Source organism: Belonocnema kinseyi, chromosome 5, assembly GCF_010883055.1.
Source record: "Belonocnema kinseyi isolate 2016_QV_RU_SX_M_011 chromosome 5, B_treatae_v1, whole genome shotgun sequence".
Taxonomy (NCBI): Eukaryota; Metazoa; Arthropoda; class Insecta; order Hymenoptera; family Cynipidae; genus Belonocnema; species Belonocnema kinseyi.
The window spans coordinates 87,648,940-87,660,565 of record NC_046661.1 but is presented as its reverse complement, the minus strand read 5'-3'; the positions used below and the strand labels follow the sequence as shown (position 1 = coordinate 87,660,565).

General features: G+C 23.6%; 1 protein-coding gene across 2 annotated transcripts in view; it reads left to right on the top strand.

Annotated features, from left to right (window-relative positions):
- Positions 1-5,978: 5,978 nt before the first annotated feature.
- Positions 5,979-11,626, top strand: part of LOC117173192 (cytochrome P450 4g15) — a 9,527-nt gene continuing 3,879 nt past the window's right edge. For both annotated transcript variants that reach the window (XM_033361618.1, XM_033361617.1), the window contains exons 1-3: positions 5,979-6,096; positions 8,754-8,996; positions 9,153-9,350. In XM_033361618.1, coding sequence (XP_033217509.1) covers positions 8,768-8,996; positions 9,153-9,350 — 427 coding nt within the window. In that variant the 5' untranslated portion in view covers positions 5,979-6,096; positions 8,754-8,767. The remainder of the gene's footprint in view (positions 6,097-8,753; positions 8,997-9,152; positions 9,351-11,626) is intronic.

Here is an 11,626-nt window from a genome sequence, read left to right as displayed (position 1 = left end):
CCGTTTATAAACAGGATTGAAATGCTGATTTTTGAATATCATTGGACAGGAAATTGAAAAAATTGTCCCGGGCAAATTAAAAACGAATGGAAAAATATTCCTTATACTTTTTTAAATCAAATAAATCAAATTATAAATTCTAAAAACTGAAAGAAGAATTTATTTAGACAAATTTGCAGCTCCCAATTAATATTCTTATCAGTGACTATTGACAAACAGACCAAGCGTCCCCTAATCGGTGAAAGAGAATCAAATTAAAGGTTTGCTCTTTGATATCAACAAACCTGGAAAGAAAATTTTGGGAATTCAGTGAGTCCGTGACTGGCAACTTCGTCGTATCCAGAACAAAAGCAGTTCAGGTGATTAATTTTTTTCTTGATTATAATTTTAAATAATTACAATAATTTATTTCTTTATTAAAATCAAATTTTCATTAACAAAAGTCTTGTTTCTGACGCAGCTCTTAAATTAAAAAGTCTCCTTCAAATTCTAATTTTCTTTTGAAATAATTAAAATTTTCTTTCACAGTAAGTTGTTTCTTTTGACCCAACTTGCTTAATAAGAATTTCATTAATTCTCTCCAGACAAAAGAGTCATTCAGTTTTTATATTTAAAATCTTCAAATCTTTAAAAAAATCTTAGTCTGATTTTATTTAAACTTTCTTATTTTATGCTATTATTTCTCTTATTGTATACTTTCGTTGGATAAAAAAAATGCTTCTTCTAGTCAATGAACATATTCCTTTAATTGAAAATAATTGTATTCATTTTTAAGGTTAAATGAACAAATTTTCATTGTTTAAAATAACAGATCAATTTTAGTTACAACAAAAAACCATTATTTTGTACTAAATACATTTATTTAAATCAAAAGATTAGGCTCTCAGTCATAGAAAAATCAAAGTTTTATCGATTTAAAGAATTTTCTTTGAGTCAAAGAAATAATGTTTTGTGTCAATAAGCATTGATCTTTATTTTAAATGATTTTTTTATTATAAAGTTATTTGAAGTTAAATAATAAAGAATTATTTCTAAGAAACACCCAGTGGGCACAACATTTGGCGACGTCTTTAGGACATCGTTACGACTCCGTTACGACAACTTTACGACATCCTATGTCCATGTCGTTTCAGTGCCTTTGCGAAATCGTAAAGACATCGTCGAATCATACGACTTATTTACTATATCGTAAAGACACCTTTACGACATGGACATAGGATGTCGTAAGGTTGTCGTAACAATGTCGTAACGATGTCGTGAAGACGTCGCCAAATTTTGTGCACACTGGGCAGTTTCTTCAATACAAATCAAATATTTTTCTGATCTGAGTACAATTCTTTGAAACGGCATATTAATTAAGATAATGATAAATTTTTTTTTAGAACCGAAGATCGATCATTTAAATTTTTTTAGTGATAGTGCTTAAGAAAAATATTTGTTTCGAATTAAACAAACTGTTTATTTAATACTTTTTTGTCATTCCACTAAAATATTTTAAATTAAAAAAAGAATTTGACTAGGACAAAAAGCCATTTATTAGAACTAAAGTAATTTCTTCCGATCAAAGACATTTTTCCTTGTGTCTTAAAACAACAAATTTTTATATTTTTAAAACTTGATTTAGAAAAATTCTTTCCTTAATTTTATTAAACCTTTTTTATTTTATATTTATAAATGTTCTTTTAGAGAACAAACTATAAAATATATAAATTTTTCAGAAATTTAATCTTATTCTGAAATAAATTATTCTTTCTTTTTCATTTTGGCTTAAAATTCTAGCTTTTTACTATCTGATTCAAAAACATTTCTCTAAGTCACCAAAGTAAGTTTTGAAATCTTTTTAATCCAAAATCAATTTTTTTATTGATGATATTGAGCTAAAATCTAAAAAAATCTAAAATTGTTTTGATAATTAATAAATATTAAATAAAATAAGAAATATGTTCATAAAAATAATATTTTGATTTCTCATTTACGGCTTAAAAACTCAATTTTCAATTCCTATCAAAAACCTATTTTCGAAATCTGTGAAATTGCAACTCAAAATTCTTCGACGATTTTCTCGAAACTTGCCAAATTTTTTTACTGAAAATTTTCTTGGTTATCTAGTATTGTACTACCACTCTTTATTTAATTATATTTTTTATTAAAATTTAAATTATTTTGTTCAAAATCCGCTTTTTTGTATCGAAAATTTATTTTGTTAAATGAAATTTAAATTATTCAATTTTTGACTAAAGAGTGACCTTCCAAGTTAAAAATTCCGGTACTTGGTTGAAGTTTCAACTTATTTCGTTAAAATTTGGTATTTTGGTAGAATTTCAGATATTAACTATACTTAGCTGGAAATTGAAGCACTTTGTTAAAAATTATTTTTTTGGATTGAAAAATAATTTTTTAAAGTGAATATTAAGATATTCAATTTTTGGTTTAAAATTGTTCTTTTTGAATTCTAAATCAAACTAGTTAATTAAAAATTTAGGCATTTTGTTGAAAATTCAGATTTTGGTCCAAAAATATCTTCTTCGTACAAAATTGTTATTTTTTAGTTGAAAATTAGTTTTTTGTTGAAATTGAATATTTTTTAGTTCAAAATTGAACTTTCTGGTTGAAATTTCTTATATTTGATTAAAAAGTCGTTTTATTGTAGAAAATTTATCTTCTTGACTGAAAAATCTTCTTGGCGCAAAATGATTTTTTTATAATTCAACTACTTGGTTGAAAGTATCACTGCATTGTCAAAATTTGTTTGTTTTTGGTTCAACATTAATATTTTTTTATTGAAAATTCAACTTTTTGTTGTAAGATTCTTATATTTTGCTGAAAATTCTTTTTTTTTACGCTTTACGCATTTCTTTAAGAAAATGAAATATATTACTATAAAATCTTATAGTAAATCTAGCAACTGCTTCTATTTTTAAATGAAATTTTCAATTTAATAATAATTGTTTTATCATTTTAGACCTGAAGACCGATAAATTAAATTATGAATAAATTAAACTTCAGAATGAAGAAAATTCTTTTATATTAACGAACATTTTTCACTCAAACTATTAGTTCAACTGTTCAAAATCCAACTTCTGAATATTCAACTGTTGAAGATTGAAATTGAAAACTTAATTTTAAATCTTCTTTAATTTTAAATTGCTGAAAATTCAATCTTCAATGATCAATTTTTCAACTTTCGAACGTTAAGAATTTAATCTTTAATTTTCTTCCATTTTTTTAATTATCAACATTTGAAAATTCAATTTTTGAATTTCGCCAATTTTTACAGTTTGAAATTCAAATGCTGAAAACTCCACTGTTAAGAAATCAATTTTAACTGTTGAAATTAAAAAAAATTTTGTTTTCAACTTTGTTTTCAATATCCAACAGTCAAAAATTCCATTCTGACTTTTTAACAGTTCTAAAATCTTCTGTTGAAAATATAACTGCTGAATATTCAACTGTTAAGAATCCAATTTTTTCAATTTATTACTGATGAACATCCAATCTTAATTTTTTCAATATCCAACAGTTGACAATTTTATTTGCAACAATTGAAAATCGAACTGCCTAATATTCAACTGTTGAGATTGACTTTGCAACTGTTGAAAATTAAAGAAAATTGAAAAGATTGCAAACTTGAATTATTAACGGTAGAAAATTGAGATTTGAAAATTCATTTCATAACTGTTTCAAAATGAAGGAAAAAATCAAAATTTTATTTTTAACTATTAAATAATGAAGAAAATTGAAAACTAGAGGAAAATGGAAGAAAAAATTTTCTTACCGTTGAAAAATAAAAAATGAATTAAAAACGGAAAATAGCATTTTCAACTGTTGAAAAAATTTAAGATTTAATTTTTATCTGTTGCAAATTGAAGAAAAAATTAATTTGCAAAGGTTAAACATGGAAGAAACTTGAATTTTTTAATTCTTGAAAATTTAAAAAATTTAAAATTTATATTTGAACTGTTTAAAATTGAAGAAAATTCAAAAATGAATTTTTTTACTGTTGAATATTAAAGAAAATTGCATTTTTAGCTATTGAGAATTGAAGAAAATTAAGGAATCTGACCATTAAATTTTCAACTGATGAAAGTTGTAGAAATTTAAAATTTTAATTTTCAACTGTTTAAAATTAGAAGTAAAATTGAAAAATGATTTTTCAACTGTTAAAAATTAAAGATAAATAAAAATTGAACTTTGAACTGTTGAAAATCGAAGAAATTTGTAAACTGAATTTTTAATTGATAAAAATTGAACAAAATTAAAGAAAAATGAATGAAAATCACATTTTTCACTATTGAAAATTAAAGAAAATTTTTAAAAAACTGAAAATAAAATAAAATTGAGTTTTCGACTGTTTAAAATTAAACGAAATTGAAAAAAATGGATGAAGATTACATTTTTAATTATTGAAATTTAAAGAAAATTAAATTTTTAGCCATAGAAAATTGAAGAAAATAAAAAAATAAAATAAAATTGAACTTCCATCTGTTATAAATTAGGAATCAAAACTGAAAATTGGATTTTTAACTGTTGAAAATTGAAAAACTTAAATAATTGAATTTTGAACTGTTTAAAATCAACAAAATTGAAGAAAAATGAAAAAAATTGAATTCTTAACCATTGATAATTGAATAAAATTCAATTTTTAGTTATAGCAAATTAAACAAATTTAAAAAAATTTTAATTGAATAAAATTGAAAATAGAATTTTCAATTGTTATTAATTAGGGATTAAATTGAAAATTAAATTTTTATCTGATGAAAGTTGAAGAAATTTTAAATTTAAATTTTCAACTGTTTAAAATTAGGAGTAAAATTGAAAAATGAATTTTCAACCTTTGAAAGTTAAAGATAATTAAAAATTGATCTTTGAACTGTTGAAAATCGAAGAAGTTTGAATTTTTAAATGCTGAAAATTAGAGAAAATTTAAATTTCAAGAAAAATTAAGAAAATGAAATTTTTAACTATTGAAAATTAAATAAAAAGTTTTTTAAAAGTGAAAATTGAATTTTCAATTGTTTAAAATAAGGAGTGAAAATTGAAAACTTAGTTTACAACTGATGAAAATTGAAGAAAATTATAGAAAACTAAAAATTGGAGAAAATTGAATTTTTAACTGTATAAAATTAGAAATCAAAATTGAAAATAGAAGAAATTTAAAAAATGAATTTTTAAATGTTAAAGATTGAAAAAAATTGAAGAAAAATGAATGAAAATTAAATTTTAACTATTGAAAATTGGAGACAATTTTTTTAAAAACTGAAAATTTTAAAATTCTGAATTTTCGACTGTTTAAAATTAAACAAAATTGAATAAAAATAGATGAAAATTACATTTTTAACTATTGAAATTTGATGAAAATTTTATTTTTAGCTATAGGAAATTGAAGAAAATTTTAAAAACAGAAATTTCAACAAAATTGAAAATTGAATTCTCATCTGTTATAAATTAGGAATCAAAACTGAAAATTGAGTTTTTAACTGTTGAAAATTGAAAAACTGAAAATTGAAGACAATTTTAAAAACTGATCATTGGATTTATAACTGTTTAAAATTGAAGAAATTACAAAACTGAATTTTAAACTCCTTAAAATTAAACAAAATTGAAGAAAATTGGATTTTTAAATACTGAAAATTGAAGAAAATTTGAAAAACGGAAAATTGAAGAAAATTTAATTTTTAACCTTTAAAATTAGGAATCAAAATTGAAAATTTAATTTTCAACGGTTCAAAGTTGAAGAAATTTGAAAATGGAATTTTCAACTTCTGAAAACTGAATTTTGAATTGTTTAAAATTAAACAAAATTGAAAAAGTAACAGCCTTTCATATTTCCGGTTATAATTCCAAGGATTTGAATTTACGTTCGAATCATATGAGAGTCATTTCCGTGTTTTCATGAAAATTTCCAGGAAATTATTGAATAAAATTGGAATCTATTAGGTATTCTAATACAAATGAGAAGCGATTCTTAATTACTTCGAACCTCTTGGCCCAGGAAAGTGGGAGCCACGACAGCACGGGTTATAAAAGCTCCCGCCGAGCAAGAGAAAGACAGTTCGGTGGTTGTTCATTGACTCATTGACTAAATCCGAAAAATAGGTGAATTTTTTTTTGCTAGGAAAATTTGGATTATAACTCAAAGTTCACCGAAGAAGAGAAATAAAGTGATCGAAAGTGCTAAACGTGCTTCAGTGCTAAACTTGGATATTATTTAAAACTCAATTTCACATTTTTTAAATAATAACTCTCCCCATTTTCATAATTACAATTTTTTAAATATTGTTTTCACCTTTTTTGAATTATTATTTAGAAAAAGTGTTCTTCGTCTTTTATTCAGAAGTTATAGTGTCGCAGAAAAATATTTGTCGCGAATTAAAAAAACAGTTTCTTCAGGACAATTTTTTTTCATTTAACTAAAAATAAAATCAAGCTAAAAATATATATTTTTAATTTTAAAAAAAATTATTGTAAGAAAAAACCATTTATTATAATAAAGAAATTTCCTTCAATCAAGGAAATTTTTGTTTGGCTCTCAGTGAAAGAAAAGATTCTTTGATTCAAAGAAGATTTTGTGTTTCAAATAAATGGTTTTTGGATCAAATGAACATTTTTCTTTCATTTTAAATGATTTTCTTCATTTCTAAGTTTTTTTTCTTATATTTAAAAAATTTAACATTCAACATTTGAGAAAATTTTTATTATGAAAAAACATTCCTCTTAACTAAATAAATCTCTTACAATCAAAAGAAATAATTTTTTATCCAATGAACATTGGATTCTTTTAAGTAAATAAGTATCTTTGAATTAAATAAACTTTCATTCAGCTCGCAGTCATAGAAAAGTTAAAAAAAATATCTCATCGAGTTCAAAAAAATTCCTTGGTACAAATAAATTATTTTTTGTTCCAATGAACATTTTTCTTTAATTTAAATGATTTGATTTATTTTAAAGTCATTTTTAGTTAAATGAAAAAAGTGTCCTAAGAAACGATTTCTTTAATTCAAGGCAACTATTTTTCTATTTGGATAGAAATTTGTTGGATATAGATGAAAATTTAAATAAGAAATTTTTTTCATTTTAGAACCGAAGATTAAACAATTTAATTTTTTTAGTGACAGTGCCTTAGAAACTTTTTTGTCTTGAATTAAGCAAACCGTTTCTTTAAAATAATTTTTTTCTTTTAACAAAATATAATATAAAACTAAAAAAAGTATTTTAAATTCAAAATATAACATCAAACTGAAAAAAAATATTGTAAATTAAAAACCTAATTTGATTGGAAAAAAAAACATTAATTTGAAGTGAAGACATTTCTTTAATCAAGGAAATTTTTCTTTGGCTCACGTTCAATGAAAAATTTGTTGGATTTAAAGAAATTTCTTTGGTTTAAAATAATGTTTTTTTTTCCAAATGCATTTTTTCAAACAAAAAAAGAAAAAAAAATTGTATTCGATTGGAAGAAATTTTTTTCAATAATCATTTTTCTTTAATTGCAAATAATTTTCTTCATTTTTATGTTATTTTTGGTTAAATAAAAAATTATGTTAAAAAAAACATTTCTCTTTATTAAAAAAAATTTTTTAATGGATTACAATTTCTCGAATAGGAATGAAAATGAACATTCTAATAATTTTTTCATTATTTCAGACCCGAAACCCGATAAATTATACCTTTTTAGTGATAGTGCTTAAAAATATTTCTCTTGAATTAAAGAAACCTTGTTTAGAATATTTTTTTTCATTAAACTAAAAGAAATTAAAATGAAAAAAACAATTTTAAATTAAAGAAGAATTTTCATTTAAACAAAAACTACTTTTTCAAACTCCAAAAATTTCTTTAAATTAAAAGAAATTTCTTTGCTCGAAAGAATTTTTTTTATTCCAATGCACATTTTTCTTCAATTATTGAAACCAATTTTTTCAATTTGAAGTTATTTCTGGTTAAATGAAAAAAGGTGTTAAAGGAGCACTCTCTTCAATTCAAGGCAAATATTTTTCTGAATAGATTACAATTTCATGCATTAGAATAAAAATTAAAATAATGATTTTTTAACCGAAGACCGATCAATTACATTTTTTTAAATGTTTTTTAGTATATAGTAAAAATGTCTCTTTACTTTTCAATTATTTTCTTCACTTTGAAGTCCTCGTTAAATGAAGGAAAAAATTATGTTAAATTAAACTTATTTTTTGTTTTCCAATATATATATATATATATTAAGAAAACGGGGTTTTTCAATACAAATATTTTTCTGAGGGGATTACAATTCTTTTCATCACAGTGAAAATTAAAATAACAATATTTTTTATCTGAAGGGTGATAAATTAAATTATCTATTTTATTATTGCTTTGAAAAATATTATCACTTTAAATTAATGCAAAATTTTCGTTTGAACACAATTTTTTTAACCTAAATTTCTTTGAATCAAAAGAATTTCTTTTTAATATAGAAACGGTTCAGGGCCTACACATGTTCAAAGACCTAGGCTCACGCTCCCATATTTGTGCTAACATAAGATGGAGCCATGCTCGAACCGAGCGTGACGCTCCCATCCAAGTACTGACATAGGACGGAGCTACGCTTGGGTCGAGCGTCACGCTCCCATATTTGTGCTAACATACGATGTAGCTTTGCTCGGGCCGAGCGTCACGCTTCCAGACAAATATTTTCCTCAGTGGATTACAATTCTTCAATTAGAAATGCAAATTAAAATAATAATAATTCTCAAATAATGAATTGATCATTTTTATTGCAGAATAAAAAAGAAAGATGTCTGCAGCAGGACCGGAAGTGGTGGCTGGGTCGGTAGCTGCGGCCTCTGCCACCGGACTTTCGGCTACGACCGTATTTTTATCCCTTCTATTGCCAGCTTTGGCCCTTTACTACGTTTACTTCAGAATATCGAGAAGACACATGCTCGAACTTGCGGCAAAAATTCCTGGACCACCTGGACTTCCGATTGTTGGAAACGCACTTGAATTTATGGGAAGCTCTGATGGTATTAAAAAAAAACTTTATTTAAACAAATTTCAAATTAGTAGGTTAACAATTTTTTAAGTTGAATTAAAGTTGTTAATAAATTTAGATGGCTTGAAAATTTATTTAAACTTTTTTTACATGGAATTTAAACATTTTTCTGAATTCATTTTTTCAGCTATTTTCCGAAAATTCTACGAGAGATCGTTCGAATTCGACCAAGTCATCAAGATTTGGATTGGACCAAAACTTGTTGTCTTTTTGGTCGACCCTCGTGACGTAGAAGTAATCTTGTCCAGCAACGTTTATATCGACAAATCCAGCGAATACAGATTTTTCCAACCCTGGTTGGGCAATGGCCTCCTCATTTCTACTGGTAAGTTTTTTTTTTAACGAAAAAATTTATTTTAACAAATAAAAAAGGTAAATTTTCAGCAAATACATACATTTTCTACCAATAAGATTTATTTCCTTACAAAAAATATTAATGTTTAACTAAAAGGATAATTAATTAATGTCGGATTTTAAATTTTGCCAATTACTAGTCAAATAATTTCCTGGGGAAACGAGAAAAAATTTGTTCTAGTACAGATTTGAACCGAGAACACCACTATTCCCAGTTTAAAACTGGGCCGAGGCAGATTTTTTTCTCGTTTCTCCAGAAAATTATTTGACTAATAATCGGAAAAATGTAATATCGAAATTAATTATTTAATTCCCCTGGTCGACAAAATAACATTTATACTCCAAAAATAAAAAAGGAATTATCTTCAAGAACAAAAACCTTTCACAATGTAGTTTAACTTTTAACCAAATAGTTGAATTTTAAACGAAGATTAATTTTCTGCCAAAAAATATTAATTTGAAAAAATAGTTATATTTTCAACCAAAGAGATATAATATTGGTCTAAAATACATTATTGAAGAAAAATATTATAGTTGATATTAAAAGTAAACAAAATTTTTAATTTAAATTCAAAAGTTTTTTATTCGTCCATAAAGACGAATTTTCAACAAAACAGTTGAATCCTTAACCAAAAAAGATTTTAATCTTAAAATCAAAGGTCTAATTTTCCATCATTAAAGATTTTTCAGTCAAGAAAGAAAAAGACGTTAGAAAAATTATAACTTGAAGGGAAAAAATAATTTTCGATCAAAAATAAAAATTTCCTATAACTATTTTTTTAGGTTTCTTGATCAAATTTCTAAGAAATTTTTTCTTATTTAAGAGGAATTTAAAAATATTAGACCAAATTTGAGTCACTTTAAAAGATATTATGAATTTTTGACGCTTCGGACAATTTTTTTTAATTTTCGCAAAACTTTTCAAGTTTCAAATTATTTTTAATTTCTTCAAAATTTCTAAAATTCCTCAAATTGTATTAAAATCTTACAGACTCGTTTTCAAACATTTTGGAAAAATTTTTTCATGTCTTTATTTCTTTTTAAATATTCTCTTATGATTAATTTTCCAAACTAAGAAATCACTTTTATAATTCCCAGGAATCTTAAGAAAATTCTTTTATTTATAAAGGTAAAAAATTGTATTACGAAATCTTCGAAAATCTATATTTTATTTAAAATCTAAACAATTTTTTACTATCTTTAATTATTTTTTTTATTTCTTACAAACGTCTAAGCATATTAGAATTTTTTCTCAAATTTTCTAATTTTGAAAATTTTAACATTTTGCTTTAAAATCTTCTACAGTCTTTGGCGAAATTTCAGGAAATTATATAAAAAAATCTAAAATCTTTTTTATTATTAAAATTAATTCTTCAAAATAAATAATCAATTGCCATTTTTTTTGGATTTATAAGAAAAAAATGTATATTAAACCTTTCAAAATCCTTATAAAGTTTCGAAATTTTACTTTAAAATCTTAAAAAGTCTACACTTAGTTCACAATTTTTTGAAATGTTTCCAAATTTTTAATTAATTTTTTATCTTCTCAAAACTTCAAATACACCGAAATATCTTTTAAAATAATTGAAAGGTTTTCTAAAAATTGGTTAATCTTAAAATTTTAAAAAAGAATTAATTTTTTTTAATTTCAAGATGTATTCGTTTTTTTTTTCTCATCTAGAATCCCAATTTTTTAACAATTGTAAGTTATGTTAATTTTTTATAAAGGAAGTGGCTATTTTTAATAAAAAATTACTAGATCTCAAAGATTACATTTTTGTTAACAATTCACTGTTCAAAAAAAAAAGACAAGCTTTTCAATTTTTTAACAATTTCAGGTTATATTCACGTTTTAAGTAAAAAATAATTATTTCTTGTAAACAAAAAATCATTATATTTCAAAGAAGAAATCAAGTTTTGGTACAATTTGTTGGCTAATGTAGCAATCTTCACCGCAAATATCGATATATAGATTTCAAAGGAGTTCTAAAATTTTTAAACAGTTTAAGGTTATGTTATACCAGTGTGTTTCATGAAAAAATGGTATTTTCAATTTTTAAAACTCATCAGATTTTTGAGATTATCATCGGAAATTGGTGCTTTTATTTAAAGAATCATGGAACTGTAAAGAAGATAAAAAATGGTAGGACAATTGTGGGTCCGGATGCAATAAGGGCACATAAAATTTTTTCGTGCGAAAACGAAGTCCCCTGGAGGCTTTAGAAAAAATTTTCGAATTTTAATTTT